We start from the raw sequence: 17,590 nt of genomic DNA on the forward strand, positions 1-17,590 counted from the left end.
GAATAAAATTGATATTATCATTGAGATGAGTCAAGCTTCAACAAAGTATTCCAGTAATACAACTAATATCAAATTATGATAATAGTCAAATAATTACTGAGATAGATTTGGTGTGGAAGATCATTATTTATTAGTATCAATATGTGAAATCTCATAATCGCATCCCTTTGTCGAAACATTGCACCATTGAGCTCATATTGAACCTATTGGATAACTTACCATATCCCGAAGCATACTGCATGCGACATCCCCCATCGTTTCAGTATTATGTCACCAGGTGAAGATCGACGGACCCTACAATGGAAAAATAGCCACAGGCACACCCCTTTACGTCTGGCATGATCCGTCAAGTCTGGAGCTTAACACTTGCATCCAGCGACAAGCACAAAACTAAACCCCGTACAATAAATGGGCAAAGAGCGTGGCTTTAGCGTGGTCAACCTATGACGGCATACAAAACAACAACATAAAAATCATAACACTTCATCTCATTTGCGAGGAATGTTTTACCCTCCTGACAGAAGCTTCAGGCTTACATAAAACTAGTCACCGCACCGCCGGACAACGACGCTGGCTACATTGAAAGCATATTATTATTTTTCCCCCTAATTGCCTCGTGTGAAGCACCGCATCAAGTGAAGCGTTTGCTGAGACTCAATCTTTCATCAATATTTTTATACATACATATGTTACCGAGATAATTCATAAAGCACACATGAATACAAGAACAAGTTAAAAGGCTCTATTGCCTAATATTGCAAATCGATAACCAGGTTTAATTAAACTAATCAAGCGTACTACCTCTTTTAAACCCGAAATGAACGATACAAGAAAGCCCACTGGGAAATCAATCGAAAGTCATGACTTCTCTCCCAATCGAAACGACACCATGTCCCCACCCACAGTTCCAGTCAAAGAAAATACGAATCAAGGTTACAATGCAACCGCTGGCACGTGAAAATGGGAGCCGAAAATGACGCTTTCCACACAAGGCTGAACACTATTTAAGCTTGCGAACGCTACCGATCAAGGCACAGTCGATCGTTGAACGTATCTCGGTGAGCAGCAGTAAAACTACCAAAGAAACCTATCCAACATGATGAAGATCACCATTGCCGTCCTCGCCCTATTCGCTGTTGCCGCGTTCGGTTACGAGCACGAACACCACGATTACCATTCGCATCCGAGCTACAAGTTCGAGTATGGAGTGAAGGACCCCCACACCGGAGACCATAAGAGCCAGTGGGAACACCGGGATGGAGATGTCGTCAAGGGAGCGTACAGTCTGCACGAAGCCGACGGAACCGAGCGAGTGGTCGAGTACTCCTCGGACAAGCACAACGGATTCCAGGCTCATGTGAAGCGAGTCGGACATGCTCACCATCCGGAAGTGTACGGACACCATGAGGGAGGACACTCGTATGGAGGTCATGGCCACGGACACGCCAACAGCTACGCCAACGGCAACCTGTACCAGCATCATCATTAATGCGATTAGAAGTCAGTGTAGCCTACTGCATGTGAAATAAATAAAATTTTAAAGTAAACTAATTCGAAGTATTCATTAAGGTTTTATTCCGAAAAACAAGCATCGTTAAAAACATGCTTTGATAAAATTTATTCTGCATTTAAATCTATTTTTTCTTGTACTTCGACCGTTTCGTTCATGTTTACTCCTAAGTACATACATTTTATATTGGCTTATTCTTCTATAGAGAACATGGTTGGGTCTTGGATGGGAATCCAATTCATGGCACACCCAGTTCCTTAGGTCATTCCGAGTACCAACAAACTGCTTTGATCCAAAGCTGCAAAATATTTAATTTGCACAGCATATAAATCAATGCTACAGAACGCTAATGGTATGTTTAAAATATGGCTATTTTGAGGGAATAAATTAAATAAATGTTTTGGAAAACTTTAGAACTTTAGTATTTACAACCCTTATGCATAAGTAATACAATAAATAGTACGAAATAGATCAACAAATGGTATATTACCTTCTTCTCTTCGGTTAAGTCAGCCCATTAAAAGCTTAACGGATTTTTTTCGCTTTGTATAGGGGGAAACAGGTCTTCTTGTTGGTCTCGACTGAAATGATGTCAAAGGGTGGCCGAACGAACTTGTACCCTATGTTAGCTCTGCTATTTGAAATGGATACTAATTAACGAAACGTAGTCAAAATGGGATTATATTGAGCTCTTTTAAAAAAAAGGTTCGGTTAATTTTATGGTCACACAAATCAAATGTCTTCATACGTTAGGCAAACGACTAACGGGCGTTCACCGTTTTCCTGCCACTTTTCAAATGTAATTATCTCAAATCGATCGTCTAAAACGATAAACCTCGGACTGACTGAAACAACGAAAAAATAAAACACACCATACCATCGACAGAATTCCCATAGTTATGCTCGGAAGAGTGAAGCAACATTTCAGAAAAAGGGACGAAAAGAGATATATTAAAATAAAATAAAACTAACAATAGAGCACTAGATAAAAATAAAACAATATCCAAACATAGTACGGTTGTGCTTTTCCAGTTTAATGGCATTTCAAATTGTCATATTTCTCTACTCCACCCTGTATCATGTGAAACGATTCCGTAAAACTGAATAATGGAGAGAATGTAATGATTCAATTGAAGCATAAATTATTTAAATCACTTTGTAAGCAGAACAGGCGCGATACAGAAACTAAAACGATATATTTTTAGCTACCATACATGATTCTTGGCAAATTTATTGAGCAATTTTCATTCTGAAGAAGTTATATAGACAAACAAGTTATAAAACTGAGTGTAAAATAATGCTTAAACATTTTGCTTAACCTTGATGAGTGAAAATGAATGTTTTCATACCAACCTACAATGTTGTTTGTCTTGCAACTTAAACGCACATACACTGGCGAATGAAAGTTGAGTTTCCTTATCCACCTCCATTCTCGTACTACTTAAGCTCGCTCGAGTCAGCTACTAGTCAACAGTCGATCCACAGCCACAGCCCAACCAACATCGCATCAAAGGACAACACCAAAGAACCCTTTCCAAAATGATGAAAATCACCATCGCCACCCTCGTCCTGCTGGCCGTTGCCGTGTTCTGTTATGAACACGAACACCACGATTACCATTCGCATCCGAGCTACAAGTTTGAGTATGGAGTGAAGGACCCCCATACCGGAGACCACAAGAGCCAGTGGGAACACCGGGATGGAGACGTCGTCAAGGGAGCCTACACCCTCCACGAAGCCGACGGAACCGAGCGAGTGGTCGAGTACTCCTCGGACAAACACAACGGATTCCAGGCTCATGTGAAGCGAGTCGGACATGCCCACCATCCGGAAGTGTACGGACATCATGAGGAAGGACACTCGTACGGAGGTCATGGCCACGGACACGCCAGCAGCTATGCAAAGCTGGACCAACATCATCATTAAACGCATTAAATCAAGCATCTGCAACACTGATATTAAATTAAAGAAAAATTAAATAAATGAAAAAAGAAGTTTTTAACCGAACTTTTTCGCATTTGTCATCTGTCTGTATTTTATTCCTCAATATTCAGTTGCTTTGTTCTTTATACAACTAATTTCTAATTTCTAATTTTAGATCACACATATTGCATGACTAAACATACGACGGTCAAGTATATAAAATCCCATTATCCTTAGAATGAGAAGTAATATCCAATGTCCAATGGCAATGTTGAATTATCCGTGGTGTAGATACGAAGCTCCGGTTCTCTTATGTCTGTGACTTTATCGTGAGAAATAATAGACGCTATCGATCACTCCGTGAACTCGCGAACAGATAGAACATTTGTATAGATAGATACAGTAGATAGAACTACTGGGAAGAGTCAAACCAACCCTTTTGCTACGCGACATCATTTCGTATCTTTCCGAAGTTGACTAACTACTAACCAAAGCTGGGAGTTGTCTAACACAATTCACTCAGAGGGTCATGACAGTTGGTATACATTTTTAATAGTAAAATTGCAGGATAAATAATTCAACACACATACCAGAATTAAATATTACAAAAGGTTTAGAACCTCTATCAATGTTGCTCTATGACCTGGCCGCAATAGTGTTGGTGTGAAAAGAACAAATAATATTACCAAAACTAAGTGAAGCTACAAGCATCCTGTGCAAAACACAGCACACTGTGAAAATGTGAAAATCCTTGCAAGTGTTTTTTTCAATCCTTGCAAGTGTTTTCAGCAAGTAATAAATACGATTTGAAAAGATTTGAGTACCTTGCATTAAGTGAACAAAGTTTGGAGATAGGATTAAGGTGAACTGATTAGTTGTTAAAGACGCAAATCTACATTCTTCTTCTTCTTCTTGGCGTAACGACCTCTTGGTCATGCCTGCCCGTTAAGGGCTTATAAGATTTGTTTCCCTGATTTACGTGGATAGTCAGTCCTCTTGTACAGGGGAGGGGTCTGGTCTCGGTTGGGATTCGAACCCACGCTATCGAGGTGGTGAGCCCCGGCGCTCATGGGCCGATTTTCTAACCGGCGCTACCGCTCGGCTGTCGCGGACCCCCAATCTAAATTTACATTAAAATTATTTTTATTTCATAAACTCACGAACATAAACGTCTGCATAAAATGCATGGTAGGCTTTACCTCCCTCGAACGATGTTTGTGGTACACCCAATATGAAGATCATAGTTTCACATTACACTGTCTGAAATGGCAAAACTGCAAGCTTCTATCACTCGGTGTCGCACTGAATTTTTAATTATTTTTTTCGATTGCGTTAGCTTAAGAAATTAAGAACAATTATTTTTGAGTAATTCCTTTTACTTTTTAATATTCCGATTCAGATCACATTTAAAAAAAAATTGGAATTTTAATGATGATGCTGATACAGGTTGCCGTTGGCGTAGCTGCTGGCGTGTCCGTGGCCATGACCTCCATAAGAGTGTCCTCCTTCATGGTGTCCGTACACTTCCGGATGGTGAGCATGTCCGACTCGCTTCACATGAGCCTGGAATCCGTTGTGCTTGTCCGAGGAGTACTCGACCACTCGCTCGGTTCCGTCGGCTTCGTGCAGACTGTACGCTCCCTTGACGACATCTCCATCCCGGTGTTCCCACTGGCTCTTATGGTCTCCGGTGTGGGGGTCCTTCACTCCATACTCGAACTTGTAGCTCGGATGCGAATGGTAATCGTGGTGTTCGTGTTCATAACCGAACGCGGCAACAGCGAATAGGACGAGGGTGGCGATGGTGATTTTCATCATTTTGGAAAGGGTTCTTTGGTGTTGTCCTTTGATGCGATGTTGGATGGTCTGTGGCTGTGGATCGACTGTTGGCTAGTTGCTAACTCGGGCGAGCTTAAATAGTTAGAGAATGGAGGTGGACATGAAAACGAAACTTTCCTTTAGCAGAGAATGCGAGCTTCAATTGCACGACACGTAGCGGGGCATGAAAACAACCAGACTTAATTTCCATTTTTCAAGGTAAATAAAAGTGTTTGGCGTCTATTTACGATGTTGACATGTTTTTCACTCCTAGGCGTTACGAACGTTTTCGGTTGTGGCTCAAATTTGCGGTTATAAGTATGTTGCCTTTGCGTACGCGGAAAGCCATTCTCATCAATTCCTATTTTCCATTATTATAATTTGCGATAGTTGAAAATATCTTCTTGCCATGAAGTTACTAGTTGAACGAAAATATTTAACAATGTTTTCCATGTTAATCAATTTAAAACGACATCAAATGGAACGCTGCTTTCATTAAAGGAGAATTTTGTGCATGCAGGGAACGAAAAAATAGATCGACAGTTGGAATATTCATTATTGAATGGTGGATAATACAATCCATTAAAACGTCGGATATGAACAAATATAAAAAAATGGAAACGTTTCGCAAGCTTGTTGACAACGAAAATCGAGTGTAGTTTTCTAGGTAGATTGAACTACCTCCGAGAAGCGCTGTAGAATGGTAATAATTGGAAGTCTGATATAATTGAGACTACAAATGTTATCCATAACCACGTAAAACACAAACCTACATCCAACATATTCCGTCCACATTAAACAATCTTAAAAATCAAATCATACCATTTTAATCATCCATTGCATAATAATTAACAACCAAATCTAGGCACTGCACAGTTGTAGGCCCAACGATTGGTATGCCGTTAGCCAATATGTGCCACTTTCACACACCAACCATGGGAAGCCGAGCGACAGGGGCTTGCAGTTGATCCATTTCAGGAAATAGTGAAGCGTGAAACCGCATGATCTTCAAATTGGGTGCACCACAAGCATCGTTCGAGGGAGGAAAAGCATGGTGTAGGTATGTTTGGAGATTTGGATTCCATTGTGAGAACCGTTTTCAAGGTTGCACCGTTCGTGAGATTGATTGTGTCATTCGTTAGTCAATCAATTTATTAATAAACGCTACCACATGCTACCATCTGAGATTTGGTTATTGGAAGTTCAATATTGTACGATACATCTAAAAGTCTACCGTGCGCTCTTTCGGTTTAATAGTAACAAAGCAAATTGTCATACTCTTTTAAATGAGATTTCTACATTCATATGTCAAACGCCAAAGAGAAATTCTAGGAATATCTCGACAAAGATGCCTTTGTTAATATTGGAACTGGACTATAATTTCGGAGTTCTATGTTCAATCTTTTGTTTTCAATTTATACCATCACCATTAGGACCCAATCAAATACCATTAAGGGGCAAGGTTTTAACATTTTAGTATTACAGCATATTGAAACATGTATAAGATTATTCTTCCGGCAATTTTACTATTAAAAATTAATACCACATCAAACTGTCCCACTGAGTGAATTGTGTGGGACAACTTCCAGCTTTTGTCATTCGTTAGTCAACTTCGAAAAGACACAAAATGTTGTCGCGTAGCAAAAGGATTGGTTTGATTCTTCCCTGTTCACTAATGTTCTATCTGTTCGCGGGTTCACGGTGTGATCTTCTGACACTGATAGATGCGATTATTTCACACGATAAAGTCACACAAACATATGGAACGGAGCTTTGTATCTACACCACGGACAATTCTACATTGCCAGAGCCCTCTCCGACGCTTCTAAAACGGCTGTTTGAAAACTATCCGATTCGTACACTAACTTCAAAAGTGTATGTTAACGCTTTAATAATCCGATTGGCATCGATAGTGCTGTTGGATGTAACGGGCTTTAACAATGAGGTATTGTCAAAGTAATAGCTAATGTTTCGTTTAAGATCACATTTGTGAACAATCGTTCAAGTTGTTGTTTGTTTCCTTTAGTTCCCGAGTCGACGCATACTATTCAATCTCGATGACCATCCTTGCTACAGGAAAAGTGCAAAGTTCGTGATCCTCATGAACCAGTCAAGTTTTCGCGATAGAACGAGCGTATTTGCATTGATGAAAAAGTTAGGAATCATGAACTTCATTGTTGTCCAGGTCGAGCTCGAATCACTCGATAAACTGACGGTCTGGACCAAGAATCCGTTCACCAACCGGGAGTACTATTTTTCCGGCGACCATCGTCCAATAGCACACTTTTTCCCCAACAAACTGCAGGATCTCAATGGATATCAGTTCGTCTTGTACGGGGAATGGGATTATCCGTACATAATGCCATACGACGACGTAGTATTTGGGGTTCTGCCGAAATTTTTCGACATTATTATCCAGCAACGATGCAATGGGACTACTTTGTACTCCCAGGATGCTAAACATAGTTTTACAGCGGATTTGCGATACAACGACCAAGTAATTCGGCAAAGTTTTTCGCATACGCTGTACTTCCGTGAGCAGTCGGGCTGGTATTTGGTGTGTCCTGAGCGTAAGGAACGTGACTTTCTGCAGCCTTTGCTGAAACCTTTCTCGATGGGAATCTGGATCGTCCTCGGGGCGTTGTTTGTGACCTGCCGGGTGCTACAGTTTCTGTTTCCCAAGATATACCGCTACGATCTGGTTGGAATCACATTCTTCGGTGGAGGAGGTAACGAGTACGAGCATCCATTTCAGTTTCGTATCGTTACTTTCACCCTGATCGTTCTGCTGTTCTTCCTTTCCGAAGCGTACAACACCAAACTGATATCGCTAATGACATTCTCAAAGTTCTACAAACTACCGAACACCATCAAAGACTTTGCTCTTTCAGATTATCGCATATTGGCCGTACCGAATGCGGCAGAGATGGATCATGGTCTAAAACATAACTATCTCTCTTTATCCGAGACCCGACGTGAAGAGCGGCGGCTTGGAAAGCGTAGAAATGAAGTCCATTGCTCCGTCATGAGTCAAGGCATGGCTTTGACGATTGTCGCAATAGGCCTGAAGAATTACGCAGTGCCATTATTCATGATTCCGGAACCAGTAATAGTAGACCGTTCTCGGGTACAGTTCCACCAACGCTCACCGTTCTACGACTTGTTTGAGACTTATTTCGAGCGCTTCAATGACGCTGGGCTGTGGATGCATCTGGTTAAAACACATATGCACGCGTTGGAAAAAGTAAGACCACATATGCAGGGCAATGAGCAATTCCAGGAAGTCATCTTTTTCTTCGATGACTTAACATACATCTGGTTTTTGGTCATTGCAGGCTGGTTGGTCAGTGGAATTACATTTCTTGGTGAACTCATATGGTGGAAGTTTCAAAACAAATTTAGAGCTAGAAATGAAAAATTGATGATGTTTCGTATTTTTTTAAAATGATGTGTACGACTTTCACTTTCACCCCGCCTTTTTCGAATACAATCGAAGGAGCACAAAATAAAACACAAATTGTTATGTATACTGGATACTGAACTCATAAATACAATTAGATGAGAAGAAAAACACAGCTCATGTTTCCAAAAATTGCTTTATGTTATGTTTATAACTTAATATCGGCGTTAAGATACGTGGTTTAATCATTTAATGATGATGTTGGTCCAGCTTGGCATAGCTGCTGGCGTGTCCGTGACCATGTCCTCCATACGCGTGTCCATCCTCATGGTGTCCGTACACTTCCGGATGGTGGGCATGTCCGATTCGCTTCACATGAGCCTGGAATCCGTTGTGCTTGTCCGAGGAGTACTCGACCACTCGCTCGGTTCCATCGGCTTCGTGGAGAGTATAAGCTCCTTTGACGACATCTCCATCCCGATGTTCCCACTGGCTCTTGTGGTCTCCGGTATGGGGGTCCTTCACTCCATACTCGAACTTGTAGCTCGGATGCGAATGGTAATCGTGGTGCTCGTGCTCATAACCGAACACGGCAACGGCCAAAAGGGCGAGGGTGGCGATGGTAATTTTCATCATGTTGGAAAGGGTTCTTTGGTGTTTTCGGTTGATTGCGATGTTGGTTGGGCTGTGGCTGTAGATCGACTGGTGGTTAGTAGCCGACTCGGCCGTGCTTAAATAGTTAGAGAATGGAGGTGGATATGAAAACCGAACTTTCCTATAGCAGTGAACGCGAGCTTTTGTTACATGACATGAAGCGATGTATGGAAGAAACCAGCCTTATTTGAATTTTCCAAGGTTGTGAGAAAAGTTGCATCTATTTATGATGTTAATATTCTCCTTCACCTCGAAGAGACGAAAGGAGTCGAATGGTTTAAAACCTCTGTATTCCTCATACTACCCTTCTCTCCTTCTACCTCTTTATTGGTGTTAATTTTAATTATTCTAAAATAACGCTCATGTTTCAGGAATTAAAAGAACAGATATTATTTTCAATTTCGTATACGATGCCAATGAATAAACGTACGGTTAGTATTTGTATGAACTACTCCTACAAAAACAAAAGGGGCGTATTCCGAGTCTGTCATCATCACTGTATGATAGAATGTACTTTAGGCAACTAGAAGATAACGACGGGATCTATAAGCTGTCTCGACGCGGCCTCTCAAAATCATATATGTACCAAAAGCTATAGCTTGAAACTTTTCAGTATCATCTTTTTTTTGTGATTGTGTTTGTGAAAATTACTTAAACAAAGGTATGCTCGATACACGCAGAAATCGAATCCTCAGTTTATTATGTTAATATCTTTAGACAGCACGGGAAGCGGCATCCCGATGCCGTCTTAATATGAGAACTTTTTGGCTGATAACAAGTTTCATCAGTGAAGGTCATTGACATGATTCTAAATTAGCAACGCTTTTACGCTAAGCTTTCGACAACTTCTTTTAAACTTCCAAAGCAATTAAAAAATTCTCTCTAATTTAGCAAATTCATTCCATGTCCACAAGTGCAATTGTATCTCATGCATTCACTGCTAAAAGAAAGTTCGGTTTTCATATCCACCTCCATTTTCGTACTACTTAAGCTCGCCCGAGTCAACTACTAGCCACCAGTCGACCCACAGCCACAGCCCAACCAACATCGCAATCAACCGAAAACACCAAGGAACCCTTTCCAAAATGATGAAAATTACCATCTCCACCCTCGCCCTTTTGGCCGTTGCCGTGTTCGGTTATGAGCACGAACACCACGATTACCATTCGCATCCGAGCTACAAGTTCGAGTATGGAGTGAAGGACCCCCATACCGGAGACCACAAGAGCCAGTGGGAACACCGGGATGGAGATGTCGTCAAGGGAGCCTACACCCTCCACGAAGCCGACGGAACCGAGCGAGTGGTCGAGTACTCCTCGGACAAGCACAACGGATTCCAGGCTCATGTGAAGCGAGTCGGACATGCCCACCATCCGGAAGTGTACGGACACCATGAGGAAGGACACTCGTACGGAGGTCATGGCCACGGACACGCCAGCAGCTATGCCAAGCTGGACCAGCATCATCAATAAGTGATTAAACCACGTATCTGAAAGCCGATATTAAGTTGTAAACATAAAATAAAGCAATTTATAACAATTTTAAGAAACATGTGCTGTGTTTTTCTTCTCATCTAATTGTATTTATGAGTTCAGTATCAAAAAAAAAAAAAAAACACATGCGACCAAATAAACAAATTTAACTGAAAATAATATTGATATGATGATTTTGTTGTGAAAACAACGGTCCGATCGGGCAGTTATAACTTTTACCGGTTGGGCATCAGTAGTATTGGTGATAAGCCGTGTCCGCTAGCTGGTCAAGGACCGTAGGGTCCATCCTAGAAAGAGACGACCAGCTGTCGGACGCGATTTAAAAAAAGATAAAAAGGACTGCAGCTGGGAGACGGATTGTTTTCGGATCAGAACAAAAGAAGTAAAAACACGTGTAAATTTTTTAACACTCGCACTCGAGAAAAAAAGTTTGACCGAAAAAACTGTTGCAGGACGCAACCATGTAGATTAGAATGAGTATTGCTACCAGCAAGATGAATGATAATGAAAGATACATATTGTAACTTTTTTTTTGTTGGAAAATTTATCCGTTATTGTGATGATTTTTAAATTATAAAAACATGCATGACAGCTGACTTCACTCAGCCCTTTTCCAGATTTCCAAGAGCAACTTGAAATGATTGATTAAATAGTAATAGAATAAAAATTTATTTTTAAATGTTTTATTTTCTGACCTGCGTTTGCTGAACAAAGCTTTCCCATTAAATTAGATTCCATTTCCTGATTTCAAAACATTGAAAAATTTTAACATTTTCTTAAGAAAACATTTGTGATTTTGAAACTCGGTCTCTATTGTTCAGATCAGACCGAGTTTAAACTTGACCGGAAAAAACGGGTGAAACTACTTGAGTATTATTATGAATGAACTGAAAATGTCAACATTCTTGGTTTATATTCTGCCACTTATCAGTAGGATGAATTAGTTTTTTAAGCTTTTTGTAAATTATAAGTAAGGTAAGGTAAGTGCCGGGGGTCACCACCTCGACGGCGTAGGTTCGAATCCCAACCGAGACCGAACCCACCCTTGTACCAGAGGACTGACTATTCACGTACACAAAAGGAAACAGTCTTGTAAGCCCTTAACAGGCAGGCATGACCGAGATGGTCGTTACGTCAAGAAGAAAAAGAAGATAAGGGAATCAAAGTGCTTGCAATGAACTAATAGTGAAGAAGAAAAGGTGGATTATATTTTTGATAATTTTAATATTCAATGAACTATCCTACCTAACACGATTTTCTTTCTAAATGAAAGTAGCAACAAATTTCTTAACCTTGAATTTTGAAATGGACCTTTGCATGTCCGCATGTTTCGTAGAATTATGTGGGCAAATCGGGTCGAAAACGATTGATGTCGAAAGAAAACCGTGTTTCCATATCCACCTCCATTCTCCAACTATTTAAGCTCGCCCGAGTCGGCTACTAGCCACCAGTCGATATACAGCCACAGCCTAACCAACATCGAGTCAACTGAAAGCTTCAAAGAACCCTTTCCAAAATGATGAAGTTCACCATCGCCGTTCTCGCCCTATTCGCTGTTGCCGCGTTCGGTTATGAACACGAACACCACGATTACCATTCGCATCCGAGCTACAAGTTCGAGTATGGAGTGAAGGACCCCCACACTGGTGACCACAAGAGCCAGTGGGAACACCGAGATGGAGACGTCGTTAAGGGAGCCTACACCCTCCACGAAGCCGACGGAACCGAGCGAGTGGTCGAGTACTCCTCGGACAAGCACAACGGATTCCAGGCTCATGTGAAGCGAGTCGGACATGCCCACCATCCGGAAGTGTACGGACATCATGAGGAAGGACACTCGTACGGAGGTCATGGCCACGGACACGCTAGCAGCTACGCCAATGGCAACCTGTACCAGCATCATCATTAAATTACCGTGGTTTAAATTGTGATCTGAAATGGAACAGTGAAGTGAATAAAATATTTGTAATATTTGATAAAATCTTTGAGCTCTGTGTTTGAAATGGTGCAAATTTTGAAATGATATACAAATTTCCAGGTGAAGTTAAAGCTTTTAAAAGTGTAACCCACAAGTCGTAAGAAAACTGCTTTTGAATTCGACTATTGTTGCAGCATTAATAATGAGCTAGAGTTGCATGTAGATTGCGGTACATGAACAAACTGAATGGTGAACCTCTCGGCACCAAATGCAATCGTGATCGCAAGTAAAAGCATAAATTGAAAGAGAGATAGCGGTTCCATACATGAAACAAACGCAATATAAAAAAGAAGATGAGCGGTAATCAGCGTGCAAGAAGAGCAACATATCACATCCCTAGGCAGAACAACGCAGATGTCATACAATTTCCCAATGTTAAAAAAATAAAATTGAAACATGAGAGACATGTTCAATACGTAGGAATTGAACATAAGATAAGTTTAATAATTATCTAAATAGCTTCGTTGATTTATGCCGATTTCACTCACTGAAATCTCTGACACAGTACGAAAGATCAAAGCGATCAGATCATTAACTCAATTCAATTAAAGCAGATGCAACTAGTTAGGATTCTGTTCAAATGCACCGGCAGTGAACCAGTAGCTTAACTCTTAGTTACACACGTGTTAACAAGATGGGAGGTCTTTCTGCTTGGCTATACGTGCCGTGGAAAATATGTTTTAATTTTATTTGTTTCGGAAGCTATTCTATTAATCACTTGAAACCTATGTCACTATTTTGTGTTTGTGTCGTACATCTAATTCAACAATTATGCAACACAAAACTACCAAATCTAGGCACTGCACAGTTGTAGGGCCAACGATTGGTGTGCCGTTGGCCAATATGTGCCACTTTCACAAACCAACGATGGGAAGCCGAGCGACAGGGGCTTGCAGTTGATCCATTTCAGGAAATAGTGAAGCGTGAAACCGCATGATCTTCAAATTGGGTGCACCACAAGCATCGTTCGAGGGAGGAAAAGCATGGTGTAGGTATGTTTGGAGATTTGGATTCCATTGTGAGAACCGTTTTCAAGGTTGCACCGTTCGTGAGATTGATTGTGTCATTCGTTAGTCAATCAATTTATCAATAAACGCTACTACATGCTTCCTTCTACGAAACTTTGAAACAGAATACTTCATTTAAATGAAAGAATGTGAAAGATGGTAAAGATTTTGTTTGTTTATGTCTATTTACCACAACATATGGCCAATCTGCTTCAGATGCATCCTTGCTACAAGAAAAGTGCATAACTTCATTATCTTCGTGAATCAGTTAAGTTTTTCCGACATAATGAGCGTGTTTACTTTGAAGAAAATGTTGGGAATCCTGAAATTTAATGTTGTTCAGGTTCTGCTGCCTTAACTGAAACCATTCTTGACGCGACTCTGGATCATCTTGTTTGATCAGGGTATAACTTTACCCATCAATGTGTTGAGACTTGAGGATTATGCCGTTCCGTTATACAAAATTCCGGGACCAATATCAGTAGAAGTCATCTTTTACTTACTTAATATGTATCTGATTGTTGATCATTGTTGGTGGGCTCACGTGATGGAAGTTTCATAACAAACTTTGAGTTGGAAACGTTTTCCATATCGAAAGTTTTGCGGTCCTGTGTTTTGTCACATTAAATGTCCTTTAACTTGACTTTTCAAGAAAATTTCATTAAAAATTACTCCCTTCAAATCGTGTTTCTAGAAGCTACTTTGGTAAGAAATTCAAAACTATGGGTGTATTGCAGATTTGAAACATTGATAACATTGTTTTGAAAAGACAAAAACTTCTTTGTTTAATTTATTCGAATTTTTATTAACTTAATGCCAGCGTTCAGATACATGATTTGATCACTTAATGATGATGCTGATACAGGTTGCCGTTGGCGTAGCTGCTCGCGTGTCCGTGACCATGTCCTCCGTACGAGTGTCCTCCTTCATGGTGTCCGTACACTTCCGGATGGTGGGCATGTCCGACTCGCTTCACATGAGCCTGGAATCCGTTGTGCTTGTCCGAGGAGTACTCGACCACTCGCTCGGTTCCATCGGCTTCGTGGAGGGTGTAGGCTCCCTTGACGACGTCTCCATCCCGGTGTTCCCACTGGCTCTTGTGGTCACCAGTGTGGGGGTCCTTCACTCCATACTCGAACTTGTAGCTCGGATGCGAATGGTAATCGTGGTGTTCGTGCTCGTAACCGAACGCGGCAACAGCAAATAGGGCGAGGACGGCAATGGTGATTTTCATCATGTTGGAAAGGGTTCTTTGGTGATTTCGTATGATGCGATGTTGGTTAGGCTGTGGCTGTATATCGACTGGTGGCTAGTAGTCGACTCGGGCGTGCTTAAATAGTTCGAGATTGGAGGTGGATATGGAAACACAGTTTTCTTTCACCATCAATCGTTTTTGACCCGATTTGGCCACGCAAATCAACGAAGCATGCGGACATGCAAAGGTCCATTTCAAATTCAAGGTTAAGACATTTTTTGCTAATTTCACTTAAAAAGAAAACCATTTTAGACGAGATAGTTCATAGAATATTAAAATCATCTAAAAGATAACCAAATTTCTTATTCTACGATGTTATTTGAAATCATTGCAAGCTTACTTTGAGAGAGATAGATTTTGAAAAAATTTGTAAATGAGAGATGAGTTAATATCTATAATTAATGATGAGAATAATAGTAATAGTATTCATTCTACTGATAAGTAACAGTGTTGAAATGAGTATAATGACATTTTTATTCTAATTATTGTAGTGCTTGGAAAGTTTCACTCATTTCCAACGTCCTAGTTTAAACATGGTATGTTTTTACAAATGAGACTGAGTATGTAAGAGTAAGTGTTTTCTCAAAAATGTGTTGAAATCTTACACTGTTTTGAAATTTGAAAAAAGAATTTATTTTAATAGTAAATCGTTAATCAGTAAACGTAGATCAGATAATAAAACATATAAATTAAAATTCTTTCGTTATGTTATGAAAAAGGTACCATAAGTGAAAAGTATCATAAAAACGAACAAATCTTGCCATGGAAATGATACAACATGATTTATAGGCATAAAAGTCGATTTTATTGGTCAATACAGAACAGGGATATGAATTAATCCAAGTTTTTGAATCCACCAAAGATAATCTCCATCAATTGCGAAACTGCAATGATAAATTTAAAAATATTCTTCACTGATAATTTTAACAAAATACAGAATGCCCATAACTGTATTAGCTAAATTTAAATGTTTATCTTTCAGAATCGTCTTCGTTGCTGTAAATAATAGCTATTCTATTCAATATTCATCACCAAATACAATCATTATAACAATATTATTTTCAGTTACATTTATTTATTTGGTCGCATGTATTACAATCTGGCAACAAAGAAAACAAGGACACTTTAATGATGATGCTGGTACAGATTGCCGTTGGCATAGCTGCTGGCGTGTCCGTGGCCATGTCCTCCGTACGAGTGTCCTTCCTCATGGTGTCCGTACACTTCCGGATGGTGGGCATGTCCGACTCGCTTCACATGAGCCTGGAATCCGTTGTGCTTGTCCGAGGAGTATTCGACCACTCGCTCGGTTCCATCGGCTTCGTGGAGGGTGTAGGCTCCCTTGACGACGTCTCCATCCCGGTGTTCCCACTGGCTCTTGTGGTCTCCGGTGTGGGGGTCCTTCACTCCATACTCGAACTTGTAGCTCGGATGCGAATGGTAGTCGTGATGCTCAGCGACCGCAACGACCACCACAAGAGCTAGAACAACAAACTATATAACGAAGAATTTCCTCGAAATTAATTTATGCGTTGACCATCTATGTAAGTCTTTCGAGCATACCTTGCAAAGCATGGTGATTGATTGACGATGTAAGCTGGTGAAGCAGGTAAATTGAACTGATGCCTTCTGACAATCGGTTACTCGAATTTATAGCGCTGGAAGAAAATTCCACCATAACGCCACCGTAGGAGGCACTGTTTTTCCAAATCCACTTGCAAATCTCCAGCACATACGAGCGATAAATATTTTAGCACATGCTTTTCTAATCGTTGTCCAAAGTGGATAAGAAAAAGCAGCAAAAACATTGCGACCCCACCATAACTGGGGATTGTGAGTAAAAGCAACGAAAATACACCCCCGCGGCACGCGCTGGCCGTAGAAACGTGGCCGTGCAACAAGTCGACGGTAATTTGCACCCTTTGCCGTGCGCATGTTTTGATTTAATGCTTGAGCAGGTTGCAATGTGGACAAGTGTCCATCGATTACATCTACCTTCAAGACCTCCGGCAAGCATGGGGTCCATGTGAGCGCCCATATTGCGCTTGTTTCGTTCATCGGAAAAGTCGTTCGTTCAATCGAAAGATCAGGAAGTCAAACGGAGAGTGAATTTGTTGTGGCGCAAACAAAAAATACCCAAACAATTACGAATTATTTTTGTTCAAGATGAAAATCAAAATTTAAGATAAACATTTCAATCCCACCCCCAAGGGCTGGCACGCAGCGTGCTAGCTTTGTTGACGAAGTTTTCCCCAGTTTCCTTCGACCCTCAAATTTGCAAAGCTCTTACCAAATGTCGGACCCCCGTTGGCGTGTTGTGATCGTAAACTCACGCTCGTTCACTCTTTCCCGTCTCGGCGCCCTACTTGACTGCGTTTGACGGCGGTTTTCGTGCATGTGTGTGTGTACATGTGTGTCCCACATTCCACGGTGGAAAGTGCAGTTTATTAACGATTTCGTCACCCGTCAACGAGTGGGTGCGGTGAGCTTTTCGTCCACCCTCCGAAACCGAAAGGGAACGTGAAAAAGGGAGACTTATCAACTGTGGTTCG

At 40.9% G+C, this 17,590-nt stretch overlaps 6 protein-coding genes and 1 pseudogene across 6 annotated transcripts; 3 read left to right on the forward strand and 4 right to left on the reverse strand.

Moving 5' to 3' along the window:
- The first annotated feature begins 1,096 nt into the window (after positions 1-1,096).
- LOC131294388 (histidine-rich glycoprotein-like) lies at positions 1,097-3,436 on the forward strand. Its single transcript, XM_058322437.1, has 2 exons — positions 1,097-1,486; positions 2,996-3,436. Exons 1-2 carry the CDS (start codon positions 1,097-1,099, stop codon positions 3,434-3,436), a joined length of 831 nt encoding a protein of 276 aa, XP_058178420.1.
- A 1,422-nt stretch (positions 3,437-4,858) lies between these two features.
- Positions 4,859-5,251, reverse strand: LOC131291412 (cuticle protein 19-like). The gene has a single exon (XM_058320623.1). The coding sequence runs from the start codon at positions 5,249-5,251 to the stop codon at positions 4,859-4,861; it is 393 nt and encodes a 130-aa protein (XP_058176606.1).
- A 3,649-nt stretch (positions 5,252-8,900) lies between these two features.
- On the reverse strand, positions 8,901-9,287 carry LOC131294389 (cuticle protein 19-like). The gene has a single exon (XM_058322438.1). It carries the CDS (start codon positions 9,285-9,287, stop codon positions 8,901-8,903), a length of 387 nt encoding a protein of 128 aa, XP_058178421.1.
- Positions 9,288-10,390: 1,103 nt separating this feature from the next.
- LOC131294390 (cuticle protein 19-like) lies at positions 10,391-10,777 on the forward strand. The gene has a single exon (XM_058322439.1). It carries the CDS (start codon positions 10,391-10,393, stop codon positions 10,775-10,777), a length of 387 nt encoding a protein of 128 aa, XP_058178422.1.
- A 1,537-nt stretch (positions 10,778-12,314) lies between these two features.
- LOC131291421 (cuticle protein 19-like) lies at positions 12,315-12,707 on the forward strand. The gene has a single exon (XM_058320634.1). The coding sequence runs from the start codon at positions 12,315-12,317 to the stop codon at positions 12,705-12,707; it is 393 nt and encodes a 130-aa protein (XP_058176617.1).
- Positions 12,708-14,627: 1,920 nt separating this feature from the next.
- LOC131291391 (cuticle protein 19-like) lies at positions 14,628-15,020 on the reverse strand. The gene has a single exon (XM_058320600.1). The coding sequence runs from the start codon at positions 15,018-15,020 to the stop codon at positions 14,628-14,630; it is 393 nt and encodes a 130-aa protein (XP_058176583.1).
- A 1,143-nt stretch (positions 15,021-16,163) lies between these two features.
- LOC131294391 (cuticle protein 19-like) lies at positions 16,164-16,613 on the reverse strand (annotated as a pseudogene).
- Between the last annotated feature and the right edge of the window lie 977 nt (positions 16,614-17,590).

The sequence above is a fragment of the Anopheles ziemanni genome, chromosome 2, assembly GCF_943734765.1.
Source record: "Anopheles ziemanni chromosome 2, idAnoZiCoDA_A2_x.2, whole genome shotgun sequence".
In the NCBI taxonomy this organism is placed as follows: Eukaryota; Metazoa; Arthropoda; class Insecta; order Diptera; family Culicidae; genus Anopheles; species Anopheles ziemanni.

Bases quoted from the DNA above. Each gene is read 5' to 3' on its own strand.
- LOC131294390 (XM_058322439.1), top strand. From the start codon at position 10,391: ATGATGAAAATTACCATCTCCACCCTCGCCCTTTTGGCCGTTGCCGTG.
- LOC131294389 (XM_058322438.1), bottom strand. From the start codon at position 9,287: ATGATGAAAATTACCATCGCCACCCTCGCCCTTTTGGCCGTTGCCGTG.
- LOC131291391 (XM_058320600.1), bottom strand. From the start codon at position 15,020: ATGATGAAAATCACCATTGCCGTCCTCGCCCTATTTGCTGTTGCCGCG.
- LOC131294388 (XM_058322437.1), top strand. From the start codon at position 1,097: ATGATGAAGATCACCATTGCCGTCCTCGCCCTATTCGCTGTTGCCGCG. The intron at 1,487-2,995 runs TAATGCGATTAG...GTCGATCCACAG, and splicing joins ACCTGTACCAGCATCATCAT to CCACAGCCCAACCAACATCG.
- LOC131291412 (XM_058320623.1), bottom strand. From the start codon at position 5,251: ATGATGAAAATCACCATCGCCACCCTCGTCCTATTCGCTGTTGCCGCG.
- LOC131291421 (XM_058320634.1), top strand. From the start codon at position 12,315: ATGATGAAGTTCACCATCGCCGTTCTCGCCCTATTCGCTGTTGCCGCG.